This window comes from Nyctibius grandis, chromosome 21 (assembly GCF_013368605.1).
Source record: "Nyctibius grandis isolate bNycGra1 chromosome 21, bNycGra1.pri, whole genome shotgun sequence".
Lineage (NCBI taxonomy): Eukaryota > Metazoa > Chordata > Aves > Nyctibiiformes > Nyctibiidae > Nyctibius > Nyctibius grandis.
In genome coordinates, this window is record NC_090678.1 from 8,776,921 (window position 1) to 8,804,120 (window position 27,200).

General features: G+C 55.7%; 2 protein-coding genes across 3 annotated transcripts; both read left to right on the top strand.

Annotated features, from left to right (window-relative positions):
* Positions 1 to 419: 419 nt before the first annotated feature.
* Positions 420 to 15,935, top strand: UHMK1 (U2AF homology motif kinase 1). 2 transcript variants are annotated; one of them, XM_068416989.1, is made up of 10 exons: positions 420 to 786; positions 1,888 to 2,180; positions 4,990 to 5,181; positions 5,968 to 6,062; positions 7,001 to 7,077; positions 10,254 to 10,352; positions 11,330 to 11,418; positions 11,921 to 11,993; positions 14,806 to 15,003; positions 15,785 to 15,935. In XM_068416989.1, exons 1-9 carry the CDS (start codon positions 501 to 503, stop codon positions 14,961 to 14,963), a joined length of 1,362 nt encoding a protein of 453 aa, XP_068273090.1. In that variant the 5' UTR covers positions 420 to 500; the 3' UTR covers positions 14,964 to 15,003; positions 15,785 to 15,935. The 2 variants fall into 2 exon arrangements, with proteins under 2 accessions (XP_068273090.1, XP_068273088.1); XM_068416987.1 differs by having other exon boundaries at positions 14,806 to 15,935.
* An 808-nt stretch (positions 15,936 to 16,743) lies between these two features.
* On the top strand, positions 16,744 to 25,220 carry UAP1 (UDP-N-acetylglucosamine pyrophosphorylase 1). Its single transcript, XM_068416951.1, has 9 exons — positions 16,744 to 17,005; positions 17,095 to 17,299; positions 18,133 to 18,308; positions 18,588 to 18,760; positions 19,976 to 20,169; positions 20,519 to 20,662; positions 21,093 to 21,281; positions 24,325 to 24,391; positions 24,658 to 25,220. The coding sequence occupies exons 1-9, from the start codon at positions 16,834 to 16,836 to the stop codon at positions 24,748 to 24,750; spliced, it is 1,413 nt and encodes a 470-aa protein (XP_068273052.1). The 5' UTR covers positions 16,744 to 16,833; the 3' UTR covers positions 24,751 to 25,220.
* Positions 25,221 to 27,200: the final 1,980 nt, after the last annotated feature.

The following is a 27,200-nucleotide window of genomic DNA, read 5'->3' on the forward strand; positions in this document are numbered from 1 at the left end:
AAAGCGCTGCCGAAGGCGTGACACCTGCAAAGGGCACCCCCATCCCGGGAGCCAGGCCCGGTGGCACGGCCACGGGGAGCGGGGGGACATGGGGGGAGTTTCGCGGTGCCCAGGCTTCGGGGGTGACATGGCCGCCCTGCTGTGCTTGGCGCTGAGGCGACGGGACCCAGTGGTGCCCAGGCTGAGGGGACGGGACCCCCGGGGGTGCTGAGGGACGGGACCCCCAGGCTGAGGGATGGGACCCCCGGGGGTGCTGAGGGGACGGGACCCCCGAAGGCGCTGAGGCGGCGGGCGCCCCGCGCGAGCCCCGCCCCGTGCCGGCTCCGCCCCGGCCCGCGGGAGGGGCGGTGCCGCCGGGCGGTGCCGCCGCCGTCCCGCCCCGTTTCCGGTGTCATGGCGGCCGGAGCGCGGCGGCGGCCGGGTCCGGGGCTGGTGGCGGTCGCGCGGCGGCGGCGGGGCAGCGGCAGCGGCGGGGGGGCGATGTGAGGCGGGACGGCGCCATGTCGGGGTGCGTGTGGGGCGCGGCGCCGCTGCTGGAGGCGCTGGGCCGGCTGTGGGAGGTGCAGGCGCCGCTGGGCAGCGGCTCCTCGGCCTCCGTCTACCGGGTGCGCTGCTGCGGGGACCCGCGGGCCCCCCCCGGCGCCGTGAAGGAGTTCGTGCCGCCCCCGCCGCGGCCCGGCCCCGCGCGCCGCCCCGGCGCCCGCCCGCCCGCCGCCGACTGCGCCGAGTACGGCTTCCGCAAGGAGCGCGCCGCGCTCGAGCACCTCCGCGGGCACCGCAACATCGGTAACGGCACCCCGGCACCCGCGCCCCGCCCGCCAGCCTGGGCACCCCCGGTGACCCCCCGCTCCCCAGCCCCCCCCTTCGCGGAGGGCCCCCGCAGGCACCCCCGATCCCCGGGACCCCCCCTCCAAGGGAGCCCCCCGCCCCCGGGCAAACTGGTGTCTCCAAACCATCGCCCCGGACCAGGGAGGGGAGCCCCCAACCCCTTCGGGAGTGTGGGTTCCCTCGCCCCCACCCTGACCCCCACAGGCAGGGCTGGGGACCCCCAGACCAACGTGCCCCTCGGATTGGCACCCCTGGGCGGGCAGGTTTGAGGGCCCCGAGCCTGGACACCCCAAAGCAGCATCCCTACGGTGGCTGCTTCCTGGTGCCCCCCGCCTGGGGCAGGCTCCTGGGTACCCCACCCCTTCCCCGGGCTGGGGGCCTGCAGGTCACCTCCCCAGGGTGGGTGTCACCCTTTGGGTCGGCAGAGTCGGTCGCCCCAGGCAGGGCAGCCCTGAGTCCTCTGTAGGGCAGGGCTGCTTGAGCCGCCCCGGCAGGAGCCCCGCTGCCTCGGGGGCAGGGTCAGCCCGCCAGCCTGCTTGGCTCTGGCAGGAGCCCCGGGCTGCCCGCGTGGGTGGCAATGGCCTTGGGAAGGGAGGGAGCCCGTGCGTCAGAGGCAGCTGCTGGAAGCCACCAGGTTTTCCCGATGCTGATTTTTTGTCTGTGTGAAATGCTTGTTAATGCTGTAATACACCTAGACACACACAGGAAGAGATTGGCAGATGTCCCAAAAAGAGTGACGCTGCCTCCATTTTACCCACTGGGACCTGCTTATCCATGTCCCAGAGGTGGTCCCGAGCAGGAGCGTCCAGCCCTGTGGCTTTAGCATAGCCTGGCAGGGCATTGTGAGACCAGCCCGTCCACTGAAGCCTGGAGGGGTGACGTGGCTGGTTTTCCTCTGCTGCTGCCCTCGGAAGTTTGGTTCTCCATCTCTCTGAACATCACACTTTGTAAAACAGATGAGCTGCGTCCTCCAGCCTTTGTGGCAGTGGTGGAGAGCGGTGGAGCGTGATGGCCATGTAATCGCTTGTTACCAATGCCTGTCAATGCGTCTCCCCGTAGTGACGCTATACGGCGTGTTCACCAACCACTACTCTGCCAACGGCCCGTCTCGCTGTCTGCTGCTGGAGCTGCTGGACATCAGCGTGTCCGAGCTGCTGCTGCACTCGAGCAACCAGGGCTGCTCCATGTGGATGATCCAGCACTGCGCCCGAGATGTTCTCGAAGCTCTGGCCTTCCTGCACCACAAAGGCTACGTGCACGCAGACCTCAAGCCACGCAACATCCTGTGGAGCGCAGAGGAGGAGTGCTTTAAGCTCATTGACTTTGGACTTAGCTTCAAAGAGGGGAATCAGGTTTGGAATGTGCCGCTTTCAAAGCGGTTGACTCTGTGTTGAGTTGCGTGGGTCCGTGATGCTTTCAGCTCGTGAGTGTAGGAGTCAACGTGACCTGATCAGCGTAGTAGCTGAACTGGTGCTGAGGGTTTCCTGGAAAAGGTTAAAATGCTGTCTGGCCCCAGAAACAGAAGCTCGTGTTCACATTCTCCTTGCATGTCTCTGGTTTCTGTTCATGTCTTAGCCTTTGTGCTACACATGACCACGAATTCCAAAGCTAATGATGTACTGAAAAAAAGTGATGCCTCAGCTTCCAGGGAAGTTTGCTAGTTTTCATGTGGTCAGATGAGTGGGAGCACCCAGATCTGTAGAATTTCCTTTTATCATCCCTTATCATATGTAGTAATAATGCAGGCTTCACCATCAGCCTCCCCAGACAACTGCATTATCTCTGGCGGTGTCCTTGTGCTTGTCTTTACTTTCATCTCATCTTCAGCAGCTTCCCTTTTTCAGGAAGTCTGGATGTTTCTCTCCCGTGTCATTGTGTTGACAAAAGCCCATGCTCTGGTTGTGGGTAGGTAGTGTCCATTCTTTACTGACACGGACAGATCTCTGCCTGTTCTGCTCTGCGTTTCCTGTTTGATGGGCTTTCACTCCCTCTTCATGCTGTCACTTTTGTTCTTTCGGTGATACTGGGTTTTGTAAGTTTGTCCTTGCGCTTTTTATTCTCTTCCACGGCCTCTGATGAAAGCAGAGAGCCTCCGGAGGTTCTGCTGTTGGCTTGGTAGAGCTTCCTCTCACCCCTCCCTCCCTCTCTTAGTAGCCACCTGTGAGGGGTATCAGTAAAGCTTTTTCATCAGGTAGGCTCTTAGCAAATTTAATTTAATCACTGGGTGATGAGCAGTAGGTCTAGTAAATGAGCTATGATTTTTCTGTGCAGACAGTGTCCTGGCTTGTCCCTACTCCATGCACTCTATGATTTAGAGGTTTTAAATTTGTACTGGTAAATTTTTACTGGTTTACCTGGTATTGACAGTACAGCCCACTGACCTGTGAGTGTCAGAGGACTGTGTGGGTGACCTGTCTGAATTCTTTGGTACAGGAGCTCTTTTTAATGTTTGTACTTCTTAACTCCTCCATGTTGTTCTTCAGTTCTCCCACGTTCTTGGCTGAACGCTGGTTTGTGCTGGTTATCTGTTCCTGTCTATCAGCAAAAAAACATTCTCCCAGTGTCCTGTGTCTAATGCAGATAGCTTTTTTTTTTTTTTCTTCCTTGAGGTCTGTGTTTTGCTGCTTGCTCTGTGAGTTGCCTCATAATAGTTGATCAGGTGTTTTATTTGCTGCTATGGTTCCTTCCAATCTGCTTGCTTTGGGCTGAGATTCCTTTGCCTGTTCTCGGAGATATGCTGGCTATACGGGTGAAGCTTCTGACCCTGCTTTGAATGTGCACCGGGTATCAGCTTCCCCTCACCACCTCTGCCTTAGACAGCAGCATACGTGCATGATTTCCTTATCTGAGTCAGACTATACTACTTTTATTTGTGACAGCTCTGCCGAGCTTACCCTTGCATAACTTTTCCTGCCGTTACTGTTTAACAGAGAATGGCTGTACACAGAGCAAGATCTAAAGCACTTAAATCTCTCAAAATGCTTTAGATGGTAGGAGTGAAATTCCATCTCGCTCTTCTGCTGGTGGCATTGACCTCAGTGTTTTCTCTAAGTGTTGTTTGCTGGGGCTGCTAAACTGCTGCTTTTGCCATGCCAGAGGTTCTGCTCTTTGCTGATAGGAGGAGGGACGCTGATGAGCAATTTGCATATCAAATTTTTTTTTAACAGAGTTCCGTTGCCTGAAAATGTCTTTTGTAAACTTTATTTTCAATCAGAGAACCAGCTAATTTTGGATTGAATATATTCCCCTGGTAAGAATTCCCAATCCAGTGCCTTATCCAGGAAGTAGGCTTGCATCTTCTTCTGTCATTCCTTGCGTCGCATCAGTGTGTCTAAAACGAGCCCTTCCGTGTTAAAAAGACACAGCATGCAGTTTGTCTTTGGACACGCAGAAGACTTGGCTGGGCAAAGCCACAGCTGACTGATTGGGTATCGTCTGTGAGCAGGAGGCTGGGCTGGAGACCTTCAGAGGAGCCCCTCCAGCCAGCACTTGTGCCATTCTATAATTTCCTGTTTTCTTTCAAGCAGGCAGCGTGTGGGCATTTTATTTTACTCTGCCAGCCACGGCAGCTGGGCAGGTATTGATTGCTGCAGCACTTCTGGCTGCAGGGTGGGGAAGGAAGAGGTGTGTGGGAAGTGCCTTTGATAATTTCCTGCTGAGCGTTAGGCGCCTGCTTTGTTGTTTCAACGTTTTGTTCCAGCGAACATCAGTACTTGAATAGTGGCAGCTGTTACTGACCCTCACTGTTCAGACCAGGCTGTTTGTGCTCTGATGCAGCTGACATGGGAGCACGTTGTGGGTGTTCGACCCTTATCCTGAAACTTCTAGCGTCTTCTGCACTTGTGAGAGGTTAATGGGCCAGTCTGCAGTGACATCCAGCCTCTTCCTCCCAGCAGTGCTGTCTTTCGAGAGATCAGATGTTGGTGGGATGCCTGCTGTTTTGCTGGGAGATGTTTTCTCTTCCAGTCTTGTTTTTTAACTCATCAACACAACAGTACAGGGAGTTGAACTGCCTGCCTAACACAACTGCTGGCTTTCTGTCAATTTAGCAACAGTAGTTTGGTGACCCATTTGGAAGGGCCTCTGTGAACTGATTTAAGGATAGAGTGGAGAAGCTGAATCTGGAAAATTAACTTTTTGTGTGTGTTTGATCTTCCATAGGATGTGAAATATATTCAAACAGACGGGTATCGGGCTCCAGAGGCAGAACTGCAGAACTGCCTGGCGCAGGCAGGGCTCCAGAGTGAGACAGAGTGTACGTCTGCTGTGGATCTGTGGAGTCTGGGAATTGTTTTACTGGAAATGTTCTCAGGAATGAAACTGAAACATACAGTCCAATCTCAGGAATGGAAGGTGAGTGAGAGGTGCTGCGGGCATTCTTGGCTTGCACTAAACCAGTCCTCCCGCTTCTTGTTCGTAACCTGGATTTGTGAGGTAGCACCTGGCAACTAAAGAGTGTTTCCAGGATGTTTCTCTAATCCTATTGCCTTGAGAATTAAGGTTCCAGAGCCTTAAAGACCCGCCTGCCCTGTGGGACTGGCCTGTCTGAATGCTGTCTATGTTCACGTTACTGAGGGCTCCAGGAGTCTGTGTGTGGAGCCTGTGTCTTGCCAGGATTTGGGAGGCGAGTTACACTGGCAGTAGTGTGGCTCAGAAGGAAGAACAAAATGGATGGCCGATGGCTGCCAGCTAGTTCAGCGGCACAATGACAGAGGAATTATATGCTGGTTTTGGCCCAACGTTAGCTCTACTTTGGGGATCTTCTCATAAGTCTATATCCTGAGAAAACCAGAGGAAGGCTCTGTGTTGTGAGCCCGGAGCCTGATTCTGTCCTCTGTTCTGCATGACATAATTTTGTTTTGTGTTCCTCTTTCCATTAAGAGTATCCTTTCACCATCATAACGTCAACAGTAACAGCAAATTTGCCTGTGCATTTAAATTTCCAGCTTTCACGCCAGCAAATGGGAAAAACTTCATCTGACGTGGGCCTGCTGTTTAACATGTGAGGCGGGAGCATTGGGGATCTCTCACAAAACACCACAGTACCAGAGCCCTCTGCGTCCAGTCCAGAAAATGATGGGTTGTTGCAAGCTTTGCACTGGTCTTTTCTTTCTAAGCACTGTTTCTTTTTCTTTCCAGACAAACAGTTCTGCCATCATTGATCGCATATTTGCCAGTGAAGGGGTGGTTAATTCAGCCATTCCAGCTTATCACCTCAGAGACCTTATCAAAAGGTATCTTGTCCTATTTACTAACTGCTCCTTAAAGATGTGCTCTGTAAAGCCTCATTCCTTGCTTTTGGTAACTTAGAGCCCATATCTAACACTTTTTTTTCTTTTAAAAAAAATCTCCCTGCCACTGTGCTAGTAACAAGTGCAAGCATTAGCAGAGATGCTTCAGCTCCTCTGATTTTGGCACAGTTTGGAGTAAGCACATAATATCAATCATGATGTTCATCATTTGCTGTTTCAGTGCTTTGCACTTCCTGTCAGTGAGGGTATATTTGGAGAAAACGGGAGACTTTGCTGCTTTAGGGGAGTGTTGTCAGAAATAAGGGAGGGGGGCAGACAGTGCTGCTTCTCCGCTGCTGTCAGGATTCAAATTTACTTGTGGCAGCTCTCTACTGAGAGGCCTGCTAAGGGGATTGTGTTTGCTGTCCTGTGACTCTGCTCTGAGGCTACAGAGTGAATGAGGACACAACTTGGCAGAAATAGCATCGGGAGCCACTGGTAAAGCCGAGTAGGGGATGTTCTCAGGCAAGCCCTGGGCTGTTAGCTGCTTTAAATCCCATTTGTGGAAAGATGTGGGAGCTCCTCAGAGTGTGATCACTTTCATGAGACTGCATGTGTGCCTGAGACATGGGCTGAATGGCTTGGGGAGGCAGAGCTGGAACATACCCTGTTCTTTGTGAACTTGTAAGTGAGCAACTTGCATCATTTGGTGCTGAGAGACGTTGAGAAGGAAAGCCTACTGTACCGTGTACCCAAAATGCTTTCAGGGCATCCTTCTGGTGTGCTTCAGCTATGAACTGGAAGATGTGCTTCTCGCTCTTCTCTTTGTACCGTAAGCACCCCAAAGACAGGGTATTCCTCTGTTCTGGCTTCCAGCCTGAGTAGGATTTGTCGATGCGGGAATGTCACATGCAAGAGCATAAGGGTGTCTTCTCTTCCAGCATGCTTCATTGTGACCAAGGAAAGCGAGCCTCTGCTGAGAAGGCTTTATGCAGCCCATTCTTCAGCATTCCCTTTGGTAAGCTGTGCACGTTGCCCCTGCTCGCGGCTTTCTCAGCATGTACTGGAAGGAGCACAGAGTGCAGTTAAATTATGTTGTTTCTGTTTCTGGCCGTGTTGCTGCTCCTTTGCTCTTTGCAGCGCTTGCCAGCCCTCTGTGGTACCACAGCAGGCAGGTCAGAGCGGTGCCCGTGCTCTCAGTGCTGCCTTGCCCCTCTAGTCCTGCAGGCTGTCGCTTTTCCCTGGTTGGACTCCCAGTAAATTCTGCCCAGATCAAACTGACCAAGAGTATATTGGCAGCAGCATTCATCTGAGGGGGCAGAAATAACCAAGGTACTTACCTAATATTGTGACCGTGCTTTTGAAGGGTGCAGTGCTATTTATGGTGAGTGGATGGTTTTTCTTATGCCAAGAGTTTCCCAGTTCAGAAGCCAGGAATGTGAGCGACTAAGGCAGTGGCTGGGGGTAGCATCTGCTGCTGCCTCCTCTTCAGAGGCTGAATAATCCTGGTGTGTTCTTGTGGTGCGAGCCTATTTTTGCAGTGACTGGCCTGTCTCTTCTGGTGCACATGTGGCAGGTCACAGACAGGTGTAACTGTCGCAATTTAATAAAGTGGTGGTGTTTCCCCAGGACCCCCATGGGGGTTGCAGGCTGTCTGCAAAAGATGGGCTGAGACTGCCCTGTTTAGGCTCATATCCCTCCCTGTTTTCTGTTCCAAAAGCAGATGGTAGCATTCTCCAGAGCTTGTCTGCTTTCAAGAACACCAGTGAAGAGCTTTGCGTCCAGCTTTTCTGCAGCATAAATTAATGCTTCAGGCATCCAGCTTCTGGCTGGGCTAGCATTTTCCCTTGAATCTCAGCCCTGCTTTTCTTAAGCTGCTTGGTTTACCTTGCAGTGAAGGCTAAATGTTGCCTCTTGAGGTCATGTCAAGATACTGGTGTTCATGTGTATTAGGCAAAGGTAACAAACTCGTTCCTGCTTTCAAACTTCTCTTGCATCTCAGAAACTGGGACTGTTGTAATCAAAGCCGCCTTTCGTGGAAGGAGCTGAACCTTGCAGCCAGTACTGCTTTAGAGCAGAGGGAATAGTACATTGGCAGTGTTTTCTGGTCTAGTTTTAAACACACAGTCCTCTAACTGTACCTAGGAAGGCGCTTTTGTGGTTAGTGCTGCAAGTTTATACAGCAGCTCCAATTTTTCTTAGTTGCAGCTTCTCTTTGCAAAACTGGTACATAAGCTTGTCTGCACAAAGCAGCATTGACTGTTGCTTTCCTGGGAAGTCAGAAAATGATCTGTCATTGCCTTTCACTTGGACACGGTTGTTCTGTTTAGAGCAAAGACAGCTGAGAATGGCTTTCCTTGTCATTTACAGCCAAGTCCTGACTTTCCAGTTCATCAACTTCTTTCCTGAGCTACTTGCAGGCTGCAGCCCTCTGTGTTGTCAGTGTGGTTGGTATCACCTGGCGCTTTGAAGAGGAGCGGAGGGGCTGGGTGGAAAGTACCTCCTAGGGCAGAAGGGCACTGCAAGAAATGCATTTGTCGCTTGGTTACAGGAAGACCAGGTGGCTCTGCGTCCTAGGGTTTGGTTTGTCTCCCTCTCTGAAAAAAGATGTGTGAAATGGAGGACAGACTGACTTGAATAAAAGGGGCAGCATATAAGACCGAGGCAACACTTAAATGTTCTTTCAGTCCCTGGTTCATCTGATGTTGTCTCCTGGTTGCCAGCAGTCCTGTGAAAGAATGGTCCTGGAGGTTCGCTTGGAGCTGGAACGTGTCTGGTTGTCTGCAGCACCTTTCTTTGAAGGGCCGTCCCTGAACACTGTCTGGGTGTCGTCTAGACTGATAAGGCCTTTCATCCTGTAAGCTTTTCATAAGGACTCTTCCATGTCAGACAGGAGGAGATTTATAATGTGTATGCTTGCCTGTCATCTCCTCTTGCACTATGAAATCAACATCTTCTGTCCATGCCTGGCAGAGGTGTCAACTCCCTCATACATATCGTATGCTTAGCTTGGAAAAGTATTTCCAAGGAAATAATAGCCTGATCTCTTTCAGACATAGTCAGGAGGCTCACACTGGAGAACTGGAGCCATTTCTTCCCTTTTGTCTCTCACTGTCAAGTGTGAGAACTGTGAGGTACTGCTATAGTGCTTGGCTACTGTAGCTGCCAATACAGATAAAAACATGAACACTCTCCAAGTACTGCAGGTTGGGCTCACAGATCTTAAATTCATGACTGGCATGCCAGTTCCTTTCAGGAACATGAAATCAAGCTTTTGTCCCTGGAGAAGTGACACTGTCCCTGCTGCTTTGAGTTTCTAGAGGACTGGGTGTCATCTCGGACGTGACTCTCAGTGTGACGTTAGTCTGTCCATCTTGACCGTTTCCTTCTTCCACAGTAATATCTATGCTACGCTGTTCCAGGCCATCCTGGAGCGGCTTGTTTTCTAGAGCCGTGCGCCCCATGGCAGCAGGCTTTGTTTCTGCTCCTGTAAAATTGCTCACAGGATCACTGCTCGCCCACCTTGTGGCCATGCCTTATCCTATAGCACTGCATTGTTTAAGTAACTAAGTCGTTTTCCCCATTTTTGTTGCAAGATTGTATGGTGGTCTTCAAAACAGTGCATTGCAGTTGGATTTTGAAGGGGGGGAAGGTTTACATGGTGTTTAGGGAAGAACTGAAAGATATCCTAGAGAGAGCTGAGGCTTGTGCCTTCGTACAGCTTAAGAATTGGAGTTACAGAAGCTGGCTGGCCTGTTTTCAGCTTGTCTGGTAGCAGTAACAGGAGAGGCAGGTTGCAGAGTAGTTCTTTCATCTTCTCTCATCTCTATATACATGGGGCAGTTTGCTCAACTAGTGTAGCTCTTGAGGTCACTTCAATTTCTGAATGAGCTAAGTAGACATAACTCTAGTCTTAATCTGTGCTAGCTTTGTAATTTTAACAGCAAATTCAAGTGCTGGCCTCAGTATAATTGCAGAGTGCACTGAACCCTTTGGAAGAGTCCCTCAGTACACAAGTGAAGATAAGTTGGAAACAGAATACAAGCTGTAAGTGCAGGTAATGGTGGAGAGAAGCAAAACTACCTCAAAGAGCAGTAAGTGCTTGTGTATGATAGTGCATATTGAGTGAGCTTCCTGTTTTCTTGCTTCTTTGGGCTTTGATTTCTTTTCTCTAATTCTGTGGATGTCAAACAGCTCCCCATATCGAAGATCTGGTGATGCTCCCCACGCCTGTGCTGAGGCTGCTAAATGTTCTAAGCGATGCTTCTCTGCAGTGTGAAGAAGAATACGAAGGTTGGTGCAAGCTGTGCAGTTCCCATATAGCAATGACATCTTATAGACTCTGTTTTGTTTGGCTTTGGGGATGCGAGAGCAAGCAGAAGAGCAATAAATAGGCTGAAGAACAGCAAACAAGGAGCTGCTCAGCTGATATTTGGTACCAAGTGGGTCAACTGCACCAGCAGAGAATAGACTAGAAGATTGAGATGGAAAGCAGAGCTAGTAGTGTGAGGTCTTGAAGGATCCCAGATTGATTTTAAAAAAAAAAAAAAGAAAAAAGAAAAAAAAAGGTTTGTTTTTATTTTCTTCTTTGGTTAAATGCCCACTGACCTCAGAATGTGTTTGTGGCTCTCAGCTTCTGCTGAGACATGCCCAGTAGCAGAGATCTGCAAAAGTTTGCTAGTGAACTTATCCAGGATCTCAGCAGAGAACTGAAATATCTCGTTGAAGTTCTTAAACTGTAGCAAAAGCTATACATGGTAGGTGGCAAGGCATGTTGGTGGAATTTGCATTTCTGCTTGCTCTCAAATCCACATGAGTGGCAAAAGCTAGAGAGCTCTGGGATGTGAGTTTAGAAGGCTGGGTTCTGCTCACACACAGAGTGGTTTGTGGCAGCTACTTTAGTTCCCCTCCTCCAAGCGCCAAAAACAAAAAAAAAAAAAGGCACTCATAAATCCCAAGTGTTTTATCTACTGGAAGGCCAGGCTTTGCGTGCAAGGAAAAACACTGTCCACGTGCTCCAAGCCCTGCTGTTGAGGATTCACTGCCTACAGGTCTGTGTTCCTGAGCCTCAGGTCAGACACTTCGTCTCATTATGCAGCCATTAAGCAGTGTCAGCTTCTGCTGTGGCACCTCTCGATTGTTTATTTTAAATTGAGAGGAAAAGACTATCTGTTGACTGAAGGTTCTTGATGTGTTCATCTGGCCTTTGTTTGTTTCTTGGTTCATCCTAGTTTGCAAAGTGAAAGACAACCAGATATTTTCTTTCTCAGATATCCTGGAAGACATAAGGGAGGAGTGTCAGAAATACGGACCGGTGGTTTCTTTGCTTATTCCAAAGGAGAATCCTGGTAAAGGCCAAGTAAGTGAGCGGAGGGAAGAGGCAGTGTATTCCCAGGTACACGGCATGTGCTGCAGGACTGCTGCTCAGCTCCTGGCAATCTCCTGGCTGATGACAGTGCTAAAAATAGCTGGTTATCTTGAAGGACAGCACAGGTTCCTTCCTGGTTATGTAAGGTTGCCTAACCTGCGAGGTCCCCAAACAGCTTTAGCAGGGGAGCTGGGATGCGGAAGGGAAGGGGAGGGGAGAAGCAATGGGTGGGAGATGAGGCGTTGAAGATGTAGAGCATCATCATACTTTCTCCCACCTCACCAAATATGCTGCCCTTAGAAATGAGGAGCAAGAGGTGAAATTCCAGTTCAGAGGTGCAGCTCCTTCCTTTTTAGCTCCACTGCTCTGGGCTCAACCAAGGATAGAGGGGAAAAATTTGGCAACTGTTTCCCTGGTTGCAGAGGTGGGAGGGGGCAGGTGGCAAGCTGTGCTGGAAGTGGCAAGTGCACTGTTTCTCCTCTCTCTCTTTCAGGTCTTTGTTGAATATGCAAACGCTGGTGATTCCAAAGCTGCCCAAAAAATGCTGACTGGAAAGATTTTTGATGGCAAGTTTGTTGTGGCTACGTTTTACCCACTGAGTGCCTATAAGAGAGGATATCTGTACCAAAACTTGCTGTAGGCAGTAGCAACAATCAGGAGAGTTGTCTTGCTCCTCTTCCTCACGCGTTTTACAGTTGAATGTACGAAAGAGCTTCCTAGCCCTGCTTTTGAGTCATCGGTGGAGGAGAGATGCAAAGGACTTAATTGGGCTTTGAAACCTTTACTGCTGCTTTGTGATGTGCAGAGGAGGCCGGGACGGCTTTCAGCGTGTGCTTGTGTGTGTGTTGTGCTTGCTCGTTTACATTGGGTGTGTGGCTTTGCCCCAGCAGGCACTCAGGTGGCAGGAGTGGTGACGGTGGGAGCCCCGGAGGCCGAGCAGATCTTGGGAAGCGCTTTTAAGTGATTTGAAATGAGACCATTTAAAGTCTTGGCCTTAGCACTTGACTTTGCTCTGGAGAGAGGATTTCTTTGTTAAGCTTTCCTCTAATGCATGTGCTCTTCTCCAGTGCCGGGGAGGAGGAGGAGGAAGGCTTCCCTGCCTTTCGTTGATATCTATGGTAAATAAAGAACCAGAAACACCATCCTCTCTAAACTAGACCAGGAAGACTTCTGAGTCTTCACATCACGTAGAGCAGAGGGAGGCAGCGAAATCAGATCTGCTGAGCCTACAGCGTTGCCCTGTTGCCGCCTCGTGACCCAAGCAGAGCCATCCGTCTGACCTAGCACCCATGGCGTGCCGGGCTCAGGCAGTGAGGTGCGGGTGACGCTGCCTGCGGTGAGCTGAACTTGCTTGTATGCCTGGAGTGGGCAGGGACTGATGGTGGATACCTGTCGTCAGAGCAGTGCCAGCCTCAGTCCCAACACAACCTGTAAGCACTTTGTAGCCTGAGGTGATGTGAAAACCCTGTTGTGTGGAGTCATCTTTCTAGCATATACTCTGTGCTGGCACTGATGCTCCCTAGCTCTGATGCCAGATCGTCTGTAATATGTAAGTGTCTTTAGGTGATATTTTTGGAAAGGAGTGCTACAGCACGCAGTATTCTTTGTGGCTCAGCAGGACTCCTGCCCTGCGAGCCCCCTAAGAAAGAATAAGTATTTGTCGTAGGTCCCACGCTTGCTTTTCTGTGTTGTGCATTTTGGTTTTGCATTAACCCATTAGACTTGTAGATTAGAAGCACTGACACTTTTGGTCCTTCATAGGTTACACAAAGGGCCTGAGGCAATCTGAGATCCTGTATGGAAAGGGCTTGGTCAGTCATCACACTTGCCTGGCCAGGAGAAGGTCTTTCCCAGTGTCAGGGACAACAGCTACGTGCTTTTGGGTGGGGAAAAACCTGGGTGAGCAGCATCAGTGCTCCCCCCAGAGCTTGCCATCTGCTCAGGTGGCTTCAGTGAACAGGCAGAAGGTCGCTCAGGCAGCTGCCAGCATGGGTAGGCGGTGGCTGTTTCCCAGAGGTGTGCAAACCCACACACCCAGCAGAACCTCTGCCTGCAGGGGTGGGAGCTTTGCTCCTGGCCAGCACAGCGCAGAACAGCCGTATGTAAAGAGGGGGACCAGCGTGTTCTGGCTTGCAGCCCCGGTACCAGTTTTAGTGAGGAGGAGAGCCCTTGTGAATTCTTTTCTCCAGCTGAAATACTTGCGGGCAGCTGCCTGAACCATCTCTGACCTTCCCTGGAATAATACCTGAATTACCTTGCAGTTTACTTTTTGCGTCTTGCTGACACTGGACTTGCTGGAATCCTGCACTTAAAAGTTCCTCTTGATTTTTGCTGTGTGTGCGGTGTCAGGAGACCCAATGTCTGTAGCATTTCACGAGTCTGAGTTCCTCTGTCTGCTGGTGGAGTCCTGTCTACTGTGGCTCTTCCCAAACTCCCCCAGAAAGGACCAATCTCTGAATTTCTGTGTTGCCTTTGAGGTGGTAGGTTTTCCAGGAAAAAAAAAAAAAAATCCCACAATGAGTTTTAAGGTGTGATTTGCTGGTGAGACTTCTGGGAATGATGCTACTTTGGTGTACATAGCTGTGAAGCAGCTTTGCATAGATGGGGTGTGTGATTCCTTGCTTTTAATTTAACTGTCCTTGCAGTGAAGCACCTTTAGTGTCTGAGATGAATTGGATGATTAACTGGGTGAGGGTTTTTCCTATGTGCAGAGCAGCGTTTAAAGTACTTTGAGTTTCAGTAGGTATTGACTGACCTCAGCTCTGAGTTGTTGCTGTCTCTGGCGGGCTGAGCCAGGGGTGAAAGCACTTTGGCCCAGAAATTCACGTGTTGAATGCCATCGTGTCAGCAGCGTGAAGCTGGCTGCGTGTGTGCCTGTCAGCTGGCAGAAGCAGACCTGAGAGCTCCTGCCCCACTGAGTGCCAGCCCACATGGGGACACGGGGAGTGCCCCTGGCTGCGGGGTGTCAGGTCTGTCACCTACAGTGGTACCGGGACAGGGCGATGCTGGGGTGCAGGTGCAGAACTTAAATGTGTTGAAGTTCTCACATGCATTTGTCTAGGACTGTGAGCTGCTCTATCATCTTTTAGGCACAGCTCTTTTTCAGTCAGTCAGAATTATGCTTTGGATTTGCAACTGAAGAGCTGTGCCAGGATTAATCTTTAGAGAAGAGCTACATCCTGTTCCTGCAGCATGGTAGAGCTGTTCCACCAGAGTTTGGCTGGGGTTTTGTTCAGCTGCTTTAATAGGAGCTAAATAAATCTTCAAGATGCAAACTCCTGCTACCAGATTTTTCTCTCTGGATGCTCATTGACCTGGCTTGAGCACTGAGCTGGGCAAAAACCCCAAAGCTGCTTTTTCTTATTTTCCTTCTGGCAGGAGTGGAAGATGCTGATTTCTGTCCTGTCACTGGATCCAGCCCCTGGCTTCCCTGTGCAGGCTGTGGGGTACAGGGAGATTTAGAAGCTCCTTGGAGCAGAAGCATTTTAGCATTATCCCTCACCCTCTGCCTTCAAAGCCTTTTTCTATCAAGCTGAAGCTCATTCTGGTGTCTCAGTGATCTGTTGGTGGCTTGGCGTAAGTTTCAACCCCGCTAAAACCTGTGAGTTTCTTAACTCTAGATTGTACCTGAAGTGTGTATGGTGATTCAATTCAAGGTGTCTGTCATGGTGTGTGCCTGGGTGGGCCTGGCTTTCCTCATCTCAAGTTCCTGCCTGCTTGAGTTGCAGAAGCGTTGAGGCTTTCCACTGATGCTCACTGGGTTTCTTGGTCCGTGCTGCTGACACAGCTCCCTCCCAACAGCCCTCGGTGTAGCACCGACCTATGTAGCCCTAACTAGGCAACAGCTAGACGTGAAAACCCGCAGGCTGCCTTTGAGGGAGAGATCTGCTTTGGGGGGAAAGGGATGAAAGATGAAGCCTCTGGAGACAGCCAGGGCAGGCTGGTGCTGCTCCAGTGGGACGCCAGGGCAGGCACCCGGCCCTCCTCCCCGGGAAGAGGCAGTCCAAGGGGCTGCCTCTCCTTGGAGCGTGTGTGTGAACGGGAAGCACGTTGGCGCTCTGCTGTTCCTTGGTGGTGTTTGGGTTTCGTAGCTGGTCTGACACAATGTCACTGCCAACTGAAGAATAGCTGTCCTTCCCCTGCCACTGTTGTCTGCGTGGGAGCAGTGAGGGGGAGAGAAAGTTCTCTGCACTTCCACCTATTTATTATATGCAAGGAGGGTAGCTGGTTTTTAAATCCCTGGCCGAAGCGCGAGTCAGCTCCGATCTTAGTTGTATTCCTGGTTTTACTCGCACTGGTCTCCAGCCTTCTAACAGCGTAGCCTGAGCACCGCGTTGCCCCCGGGTTGTTTTTCCAGAGCGTTCCGTACACTTCCTCCTGCTGTGCCGGATCCTGTAACCACGTGCCTCCCTTCGGGCTAGATGTCAGCTGTTGTATCCCCTCACGCACCGTTGCTGAGCAGATGTGTGCTTGACACAGATGATTAATAAATGACGCTTCAGTACGAAGCGGTTGTCCAGCGTGCTTTCCTTGTGGGACCGACGGTGAAATGCCGCGTAGCTGAGCAAGTTCTCTGTCACCCTGTGCTGGGGTGTCCGGGGGGGGTGACGGGGCTGTGTCCCATCCAGGGCGGGTGCTTGGCACCCATGGCTGTGGGGATTCGGTCATCGCATGCCTCCCGGTGGGAACGTGGGGTGACCTTTGGCCAGAGCCCACCGCGTCCCCTCCCCGTCACTGGGGGCTGTGCCAGCCGCGTCACCACCGCTGGCTCAAGCCGCGCACCGGGCGCTTCCCACCGCTCGCTTTGGCGTAACGGTTTCCGAAATGATATCAGCCGCGGGCAGCACCGCCTCGCCTGGCGCGGGCCGCTCCCCCGGGAGATGCCGTGAGTTGCACAACCCTTGGCCGGGAAGGGGAGGTGTGGGGTGGCCCCTCTTGCTTGCAGGAAGGGGGGTGCTGCCCTGCCGTGGGGTGCCCGCCCTTCAGGCGTGGGGCCGGTTCCCCCTCCCGGCGCGGAGGGGTCGAGGGGGGGAACGGGCCCGCGAGGGCTGACGTGGCGGGCGTTCCCATGGCAGCCACCGGCGCGCCCGCCGATTGGCGGCGCCGTGGGGTGGGGGGGCGGGCTCCTACATGGCTGGCAGCCAGTGAGAAGGCGGAACGTGCAAATCGCCGCCTGCTATTGGCGGCCCCGCGGCGGCTTGGGGAGTCTATAAAAGGGCGGCGAAGGGGGGCGCGGCGGGCCTGTGGCGGGCGGGCGGGATGGAGGAGGAGGTGGCGGCGGCGGGGGACGGGGAGGTGGCGGCGCTGGGGCAGCGGCTGGCGGCGGGCGGGCAGGGCCATGTGCTTCGCTTCTGGCCGGAGCTGGGCGGCGCGGCCCGTCGGGCGCTGGCGGCGGAGCTGCGCGATATGGACGTGGCTGAGATCAACTGGTTCTTCCGCCGCGCCCGTGGGGACGGTGGCGGTGGCGGCGGCGGGGTGGCGGCGGCGGGGCTGGACGCGCGGATGGAGCCGGTGCCGCGGGACGTGTTGGGCAGCGCCTGCCGCGATCGGGAGCTGCTGCCGCGCTGGGAGAGCCGCGGTAGGTGTGGGGGTGTGGGGGGCGCGGCGGGGCCCGGCGCGGTGCCGGTGCGGCGGGCCCCACGCGTGTTGTGCTCTCCCCGGGCGCAGGGCTGGCGGAGATCGCGGGGAGCCGCGTGGCCGTGCTGCTGCTGGCCGGCGGGCAGGGCACCCGCCTCGGCGTCCCCTACCCCAAGGGCATGTGCGACGTGGGGCTGCCCTCCCGCAAGACCCTCTTCCACCTCCAGGCCCAGCGCCTGCGGCGGCTGCAGCAGCTGGCGGAGGAGCAGCACGGCACCCCCTGCCACATCCCCTGGTGAGCGCCCTGCCCTGGGCCGCGGTGGGGCACCGGCCTCTGGGGTGGCCTTGGTGGGACACGGCTCGGGAGGGGTGTTGGCAGGGCCCCGGTGGCGTTGGTGGGTCGAGGTCCTGTGGGTTGGCGTTGGCAGGGCCCCGTTGGCATCAGCTCAAGGGGTGTTGGTGGGCTGAGGGCCCGCGGGTTGGTGGTGTGCCATTGGTGCTGGCTGGGTCAAAGCCCCATTGTTTGGCCCTGGTGGGTCAAGGTCTTGTGGGCTGGCATGGGCCCCACTGGTGCCAGCAGGCCAAGCACCCGTGGGTTGGTGCAGCCCCACTTTGCAGCCCATGGGCTGGCATAGATCCTCTTGACCCCAGTGCCATATGCTATGGGCATAGCCTGTTGGAGTTAGTGGGTCAAGTCCCAGAGGGTGGCACTGGCACGTTCTCAGGCTCATCCCCACGGCTCTTGGGAACGTGTGTCATGTTGCCTGTGGCCAGCCTGCTGCATGGATCGGCAGCCATGCGAGGTGGGGGTCTGAGAGGCGAGGGGCTGCGGTGGTTCTGCAAGCAGGAGGTTGGCGTCATGGTGGGAGCTGGCTGCGGCAGCTGGGCGTCCCCCCCACCGCATAGGGTCTGGTGGGGTTTTGGAGATGCATGTTGCGAGGAGGGGTGAAGCCTCGTTGGCTTGTCAAAGAGGTGGGACCCCAGTGGGTCAGATCCTTCTCAGTGTTTGTTGGGGGAAGAAGCCTGTCCTAGGTGTTACAGGCTGAAGCAGTTCCCCATGTTTGGGGTGAGGGGTGTGACACCCTGCCTCTCCTCACTGCTCATCGGGTCTCTTCTGTGCTGTGACAGGTACATCATGACGAGTGGCCGGACTATGGAGTCCACTAAGGAGTTCTTCCTGAAGCATCGCTATTTTGGCTTGAAGGAGGAGAACGTCATCTTCTTCCAGCAGGGCATGCTGCCCGCCCTGGGCTTTGATGGGAAGATACTGCTGGAGGAGAAGGGCAGGATTGCCATGGCGCCAGGTCGGTGGCCAGGGGCTGGCGGGAGGGGTGCGCGGGGGTGAGACACGGTGCTGAGGACAAGCTTTTGGAGCTGGAGCCTGCGTAGGGCAGTCTCACAGCGTGACGTGGCCCATGGGTGACGCGGGCTGGGAGGTGTCCGTCTTGGCGGGGAGGACCAGGGTGGGGTATGGCTGGGCCAGTGACCCTCCACCCTGGGTCCCTGGGGAAGGAGGATGAGCGTGGGTGGCTGACGGGGCAGCCGGGTGTTGCTGCAGCCCCAGCAGTTTGTTCCCTCTGCAGACGGCAACGGGGGCCTGTACCGGGCCCTGGGGGCGCATGGCATCATGGACGACATGGAGCGGAGGGGTGTGCAGAGTGTCCACGTCTACTGTGTGGACAACATCCTGGTGAAGGTGGCTGACCCCAGGTTCATCGGGTTCTGCTTGGAGAAGGGAGCGGACTGCGGGGCCAAGGTATGGTTTCGGGGCAAGGCAGGCACCGCTTCCCTGCAGCCGGGTGGGGTCTGTCCGGCTCCTTGCCTGGCTTCCCTGACTCCTCACCCTTCATTTGCTGGCTTGCCGCAGACAGGAGGGATAGCTAAGCACCAGGAGCTCACTGGTGGAGTAGCATGTGCTGCCAGAGTCCCACCTGCCCCTCAGGTCTGGCATCCCCGGGAATGTGGGGTGTCACTGACCCCTGCCTGGCACTGCTTTCCTCCTGCCTTGCATGGGGATGTGGCACCGACAGCCCCAGGGCTCATGGGTCCCCTAGTCCCTGGGGCTGAGAGCTGCCAGGGAGCCCCGTGGGGCTGCCCGGTCCCCTCCCGGATGCTGGGCAGCTGTTGTCGGGGTGGCTGCGGGGAGCATGGGCAGCCGGGATCCCTGCCACAGGCTGCCAGCTGTCCCCAGCCGTCACATCCTGGGCACCAGACCAGGACACAGTGGGTGCAGCTGACTGCTGACGCTGAGCCCAGCCCCGTGCCTCACGGGTAGGACGTTGCACACCCGAAGCTTTACTTGAAGTCTGGATTGACAGCCAAAGGGGCTGTGTGATTGTGTTTGCGTTGGGCTCAGCTCTGGCAAACAGGTGAGAGGCTTGCTGGCCTTGAAGTTTTCAGAGAGCAAACTGGGAAAGGGAAAACAGTTCCTCCTTGTGGCCCGAGCGAGTGAAGGAGGAAATAAACACTAGCATGCAGGAAGGAGAAAGTCCCGTGTCACTGCACGCTGCCCTGCCATGGTGGCAGTGATGGGTGGGGATTTGCTGGGGGAGGCCCATGCCCAGAGGGAGGTGTGTGGGGTGCGAGGAAGAGGAGGGAGGTCAGGTGTAGGGGGATGGCTCTGCTGAGCCAGCAGCCTCCTGCTTGTGCATGGCAAGCTGGCTGTTCATGCACGGGCTGGTTGCTAAAAATACCAATGCCCTCTGCCAGCTGCACGCAGGCTTGATGCCAGATCCTGCCCGCACCCTCTGGATGTGCCTGACACCCTGTCACCCAGCCCTGCCATCTCACTCTTCTCCAGTCACCATTGCCAGAAGCACCTGGGAGGGGAGGACTCCAGCATCCCTATCCCTGCACTATCCCTGCTGTCCTGCGCAGGAAAACGCCTCCACGGGGGCTGCTAGATACAAGGGAGTATATTTGAAGCGCAGGGCTTTGGGGGTCTTGCTCTGACAGTGCTTCCCTTGGGCAGGTGGTGGAGAAGACCAACCCCACGGAGCCAGTTGGCGTAGTGTGCCGAGTGGATGGTGTCTACCAGGTGGTGGAGTACAGCGAGATCTCCCTGGCCACTGCCCAGAAACGGGGCCCCGACGGGCGGCTGCTCTTCAACGCGGGCAACATCGCCAACCACTACTTCACCACCGCCTTCCTGAAAGATGTAGTCAAGTAAGGTCCTGCCAGGGTGCTGTTGGTGTGCTGGAGGGGGGGCGCTGGTGCCGAGTGGAACCGGCTGCCTGCACCTTGCTTTCCAGCCGTTTGCAGGTGTGCTGTGATAAGGCTTGCGGGGTCTGGTCCCTGGTTCTGCACGCGTGGCCTGACCCCCGCCTCTGCACCATCCCTGCCTTGAGATAAGGTTTCCCCTGGCCATCGCTGGCTGCTGGTACCAGAGCACAGGCGTGCAGGGCCGTCTTCTGCTGCCGTGGGGATGAGCAGCCCGTGCCTCGCGGTGTCTGAGCTGGGGGTCTGGAGACGTGCCTCGCTCCGTGAGTGACAGCTCGGTCTTTGCCCGTTGCAGCACTTACGAACCGCGGCTGCAGCACCATGTAGCCGAGAAGAAGATCCCACACGTGGACATTGCTACAGGGCAGCTGATCCAACCCGAGAAGCCCAACGGGATCAAGATGGAAAAGTTTGTCTTTGACATCTTCCAGTTTTCCAAGTACGCCCTTTTCTTTCTGCAGGGAGCAGGTTGCCTGCTCTTCCTTGGGCAGCTCTGAGAGCCTCTGGGGGTGTGCCAGGGCTGCACCTGCTGGTGATGCCTGGGGGTTGGGATGGGATGCCAGCTCCCGTGCTGTTCAGCAGCGGGGGATGCTTGTGCCCTGAGATGAGCAGGGACGTGAGCAGCAGGAGGGATGGGCACTGTGTGCCTCTTCCTCGGCTGAGGCCCCGTTCCTGGGCCAGAGGAGCATCTGCCAGTTGCACAGCCCAAGTCCTCCCCTCTCTCCTTCGTGGCTGTGAGGACAGCCCGTGGGTGTGGGCTGTGGGGGGGTTGTGACCCCGGCTCAGCCACCCTGGCAGGGGAGAAGCCAAAGTGACAAAGAGCAGCCACGTTTCCCAAACCTGACCCTCCCGCGCCCTGTTCTCCCCAGGAATTTTGTGGTGTACGAGGTGCTGCGTGAGGATGAGTTTTCTCCCCTGAAGAACGCGGACAGCCAGAACGGCAAGGACAACCCCACCACAGCCCGGCACGCCTTGATGTCCCTGCACCACTGCTGGGTTCTCAATGCTGGGGGACACTTTGTGGACGAAAACGGCACACGCATCCCCGCCATCCCTCGGTGAGTTCCTGCTCCTGGCATTCCTGCATACTTTTTGGGCTGGGTATAAAGCACCGGCCAGTCCCCAACCCTTCTGCATTTCTGCACTCCTGAAATCAGCGTTGCTGGAGTGACTATGGGTCCCTTCTCCTGGGTGGTACATGGGGCAGAGCCGGGTGTGGGCCAGGCAGTGGCTGCAGGAGGGGTGCTCGCTTGGTCAGCAGGAGCTTTCCTTCTTGATTCAGTGCCTGTGAACTGAATCCTGCCAGTCTTCGTTGCACAGCCAAGGCTTCCCGTGAGGGGAGAAGGTAGCCCCCTAAAGCCCAAGCACACCAGCAGATCCATGCAGCAGCCAGGCTGGGGTCACATCATCCCTTGACCAAGAGACCTCCTGATGCCCCTGTTTGGAGAACAGCAAAGCCCAGATTTGTTTTGCTCTGTTTTTTTCCCACCCTTGCTAACCCTTGTTTATTCCCACGTAGTGTCACAAACGGAAGGTCAGATGCCACCCCAGCAGATGTCAATGACAAGTAACTATGCCGTGCAGCATGCATGGTGGCGGGGCTGTGCTTAGGTACTAACGGGCTGGAGGCGAAGCAGCGTGCCAGGCTGCGGTCGCTGCGATGGGTGCGCGCTGGTGAGAGCCTGTAGTGACTAACGGGGCCGGGGGGCTCAGGGCCGCATGCTGGCAGCGGGGCATGGCTCACTGCAGGACCCACGGATGCCGCTCCTCACGGTGGCGGGCGGCAGGCAGCCTCTGCTCCCTCCTGGGCTCCTCTCCGCAGAGGCAGCCGGCGGGGATGACTGGAAGGGGCATCGGTACAGATGCTGGGCAGCAGGCAGCCTGCCGCTGGCTGCTCACAGCCCCCAGAGGTCACCCCGCGGGTGGGGTGCTGTTGGGAAACACACTGGTGTGTCCCTTCGATGGCACTCCCCCGTTTGTCACGCCACGGCGTAGCACAGCCTAGACTGATCTCGGCCGGTCCCGTAGCTGGAGACGGCTGCCGTCGCCCGGTGTCCGCAAAGCGTCCAGGCAGATTGAAACGGGATTAAAGGCATTAAGCAGACGTCGCGCAGGCTTTGGTGTAGCATGCACAAATCTGGGTGTAGGCGGCCAGCTGTGCTTGTGTGACTTCAGCTCTTGAGTTTTGAAGATCCAGACTGTGACACCAGGGAAAGCCCCTGGCTCGGCGCTTGGAAGTTTACAGAAGTAAACGGGAAAGTTGACAGAAGTGTTAAAGCAACTTCTGGAATAGCAGCGTGTTCTTCTGTAGGCACAGGGCACGCTGGTGCAGCAGGGACTTAGAGCTGGTGAGTGTAAATGACTTACAGACTAAGCAAGCTTGTTACCTTTCCCTGCCTTCAGGAAAAGTTGTATCTTCTGGTACTTTCTGGTGAGATACACTCAGGGTCTCTGTTTGTGATTCAAGACTCCAAGTGCTTTCAGGCGTGTTACTAGGCCTTCACGCTAGTTATAATAGAATCATAGAATGGTTTGGGTTGGAAGGGACTTTAAAGATCATCTAGTTTCAACCCCCCTGCCACAGGCAGGGACACCTTTCCTTTAGACCAGGTTGCTCACAGCCCCATCCAACCTGGCCTTGAACACTGCCAGGAAGGGGGCAGCCACAGCTTCTCTGGGCAACCTGTTCCAGTGTCTCACCACCCTCACAGTAAAGAATTTCTTCCTAATATCTAATCTAAATCTTCCCTCTTTCAGTTTAAAACCATTCCCCCTTGTCCTGTCACTACTTGCCCTTGTAAAAAGCCCCTCTCCTGCTTTCCTGTAACCCCTTCAGGTACTGGAAGGCTGCTATGAGGTCTCTCCAGAGCCTTCTCTTCTCCAGGCTGAACAGCCCCAACTCTCTCAGCCTGTCTCCATAGCAGAGGGGCTCCAGCCCTCTGATCATCTCCGTGGCCCTCCTCTGGACTCGCTCCAACAGCTCCATGTCCTTCTTATGCCGGGGGCCCCAGAGCTATGTTGGATGAAGGGTGCACTTTATCCTACGTTTATCCTTCATTGCCAGTTAATGGCAATTCTTTTTTTTAAACAATTACCTTGAGATGAGTCTGACTCTAAGGCAAACACAAGTGCAAGGACTGGGTCAGGACGGGTGAGTTTTATTTACTCGTAGGTGGGACAGGAGGGGGCTGAGCGAGTGCGTGGCAGCAGGGACGAGCTTCAACCTGGGCGAAGGGAGTGTTGTCATGGGTGACGTCCTGTGATGCCTGTCTGGTGGCGGTGGTGAGAGGGGGTATGAAGGGGCGCCCTGGGGTGCTGCCGTCCTTGCTGCACCCCCCAGCCAGGCTTACACGCCGGCTGGATCCAGGGAGCATCCGGGGGGTCCTGCAAAGGCTGGTGGCAGCAGGAGCATGGTCAGGGACCCCATGGGGACCCCTGCCCAGCAGTGCTGCTGCGGCTGTTCTCAGGGCCAGGCTGCAGTGGGCAGCGCTGGCGTGGGGCTGCCGTTGTCGCCTGCAGAACAGAGGAGCTGAGACAGTCGATCTAAGGGGCGATGGCAGGAGGAGCAGGCGGTGCCGCAGGGAGTATCTCTGAGCGAGCAGACAGGCTTACCCTGTGCCCTCAGGTTGTGCTTTAAGTAAGGAGTTTGTTTGAAAAAAAGACCTGTTCTGACCAGCCAAACAGGAAGGTGCTGTGAGTGTATCTTTCATCACCCCAGGGGTGCAGGAGGAGGAGGAAGGGGTGACTAGCTTGCATGCAGCATCAAATATAGCGGGGCTGTGGTCCAGGCCGGGGGCGCAGGCGCTGCTGTAGTTGCACATGTGGAAAGGCACGTAGATCCTCCTTAAAGCTGCCTCTAAAGCTCTCTTTCCTTGCAGTCGCTGCTGGTATCTAAACTTTAGCTCGCACCTCCGTGGAGAGCACGCAAGGCTTGACTAACCCAGGGCAGCTCTGCGCTGGCGGGGTCTGCGTGGGCCGGCAGCCACCAGTGCCCCAGCCAGCTGCTGACCCCCTGCGCTGGCATCTGCGAGATCTCTGGGCCCCATCGTGTCCCCCGGGGGGATGTGGCTAACCCTCCTGACTTCTTGTTTTTCTCTGCAGCTTGAAGGATGCAAACGACCTGCCAATCCAGTGTGAAATTTCTCCCCTGATCTCCTACGGAGGAGAAGTGAGTACTGGCTCCGCAGAGCTCGGGCGCCCTTGCACGTTAGCTAGGCGAGTAGAGAAGCTGGCGGGGCACACGTGAGCCATGGCCGGGGAGGGGGTAAGCCAGGAAAGCCCGACTTGAATTCACAGTGGAGCTTTTTGAGGCAGTGTCCCCCAAGCCACTAGCACGGGAGGGGACCAGAGCCACCCACCTGTGAGCAGCTCAGCAGGTCAACAGGGCAGATGACGCGTGGTGTGTTCCTAACGAGCTGCCTCGTCCTCCCTTAGGGTCTGGAAAAGTACGTGAAGGACCGAGAGTTTCGCACACCTTTGATTATCGACGAGGACGGGATCCATGAGCTGGTGAAGAACGGGATGTAGCGGCAGTGCGGTGCCCAAGCCGGGCTGCCCGTCCTGCCCTGCAGGCTGGGAATTCGGACACATGAAGGTTTATAGCTGTAACTGGTAGGGGCTGATCCTGCTCGCTCTGGCCCTGTGCAGAGAAGGATGTGACCCACTCTGTTCTTGGCATGTTGAACGCTTCTATTTATATTTTAATTTAAAAACCAAACACTTTATGGATTCCCCTGCCACAAAGCACAGCTATGGCGCCGCTCTTTGCACTCCAGGCTGTCGGCATTTATTTTTAAACATGTATATAGGAATAGTCATTGTACATGCAGAGGATTTTTATGGTACGGGGCTGGGTTAATCTTGAATTTTTATTTTTCTCAAATCTACATGACTATGTTTTTTTTTATAGAGCCCTTGTCACTGCCCATGTCCTCCCTTTTGGTCATCCTTTGTACGTTGCACAACTGGAAGCACCCGATTAAACTCTGAGTCCCTCCTGTCTGTCATCTGGTGTTGTTTTAGTGGCGGTGGCTTTCCGCAGAGGCCCTACTCACAGAGCAGAGGTCCCACTGCGTCGCACCGAGTGCCCCGCTCTGCCCAGCTCAGCAGCAGCTGCTGCCCCGGGGGGTCGCAGGCAGGTCCTCTGGCCCACGGTGCCCATTTGCAGTATTTCTGGAGGAAGCGGAGGGCTGCGCTTGCCTCTTGAATTTCTGCAAGCGGTGGCAATCCTTGAGCAGGTAGGAACGGGTGAGCGTGCAGCACCGCCGGAGCGCTTGGGGTGAAACCAGCCTGGCACGGGCCCTCCAGCAGCATCGCATGCCCTCTGCTTTTCCAGGGAGGGCTCTTTGGCTTCTGCCAGAGCCCACTGCCCTGAAGCATGGTGTCCCCATGCCCTTGGGCAGAGCAGCTCTGCTGCCTCCCCTCCTTTTTGGGAGGGGAGATGGTGCTCGGCCGGCTCCTCTGCTGCTCCCAAGTCCTGCTGCAGCTCCTGGGCCGGGGTGGTGTGGCTACCTGGGGAGGGATTTTCCCTTGCAGGGCTGGGAATGGGGTCCAAACCGCTCCCCCCCTGGGTGAAGACACCAAGTCCCCCGAGTGCCAAGGTGGCTGTGGGGCACCTCGGGCTCCGCCAAGCACTCAGCTCCCCAGGCAGTGTGCCTGGGAAGCACAGCCATGCGGGGGGTCCCGGCCGGAGCTGTGGCTGCTGGTGGCTCGCCACGGGCCAGCCGGGCTGCGTGTGGCCAAGGCAGGCTGGCAGCCGCGGGTCCCGGGGGAGACAGCCCGGGAGGGGGGCCAGAGCGGATGCGAGGAGCCGGTGCAGAGTGCTGTGAGTGGTCTGCACCACCCCCTCCCCCTGCCCGCCAGCTCTGCCGGGCCTGGGAGCAGCCGCCACGGGGAAGGGACATCTCTGCTCCTGGGGAGCAGGCGGGCGCCCACGAAGCTGCTCCTCCTTGGCATGGGGCAGGCAGCAGCCGGAGCGCAGCGTGGCCCACCTCGGGGGGGATGCAGGTGGCCCGGAGACCAGACGCCGAGCAGGAGCGAGGGGCTGCACGGTTAATGCCGGGATGATCGCCGCCCCGGCTGCTCCCCGGGCCCTGGGAGGGGTGGAGGGCAGGTGTTTGCTTTGGCTTTTTGGCTCTGTTTGCACACCAGCACCTTTGCAGTAGGTCCTGGGATAGAGCGACGCGGCGCTGGCCGCTGCCAAGGTATCTGAGCGCCAAATCCAGGTAGCGGGAGGCGAGCGGAGCGGAGCCAGCCAGCGTTTGTGCCGGCCTGCACGTAGGGCAGCCTGCGCGCGGGCGAGGGCTGACCTGTGCTGCCGGCTGACCCGGGCCAGCACACCGGGCACGGTGCAGGGCCCCGCAGCGAGCACCACACTGCCCTGCTCCTGCCCGCCCGGCGCTGGGACTCTGCCTTGCCTGCGCCGGTGCCCAGGCTGGCACTGCAGTGAGGGTGCCCGGCGCGTCACTGGCGTCCTGCCGGGTGGTGGATGGCTTTGGTTGGTTTGTCTGGAGAGCAGACGGGCTGGCGAGGAGAGGGGGTTTGGGAGCAGGGCTGCAGCCCTGGGGCAGGTGCTCTCTCCAGCGTGGGGTGCTCCGTGTGGCAGGGGAGCTGCTGGCCTGCTGCCAGGGGTGCTGATTCCCTCCCACGGCAGCATGGGTGCTGGCATAAAACACACCCAAAACACTACTCTGAAGGAATAGTGATTTTTTTTTTTAAATTGCAGTTTTAGCTATTTCACAAAAATTACTGTGAGCCGATTATTATTATTTTCTTCCTGTGTGTTGCGTAGTCGGTGGCCGCAGTGCCAAGCTAGTGCCTGGAAATGATGTAAAACCCCGAGCTCAGCGTGCAGCCTGGGCAGCCGGAGCGCTGCTTCCGTGCCACGTGCCCGGGGCAGGTCGGCTCTCCGGCCGGTGTCCCGTGCCCGCGGAGGAGCCCGGCACCCTTCCCACCAGGGACCAGGGGCGGGGCAGCCC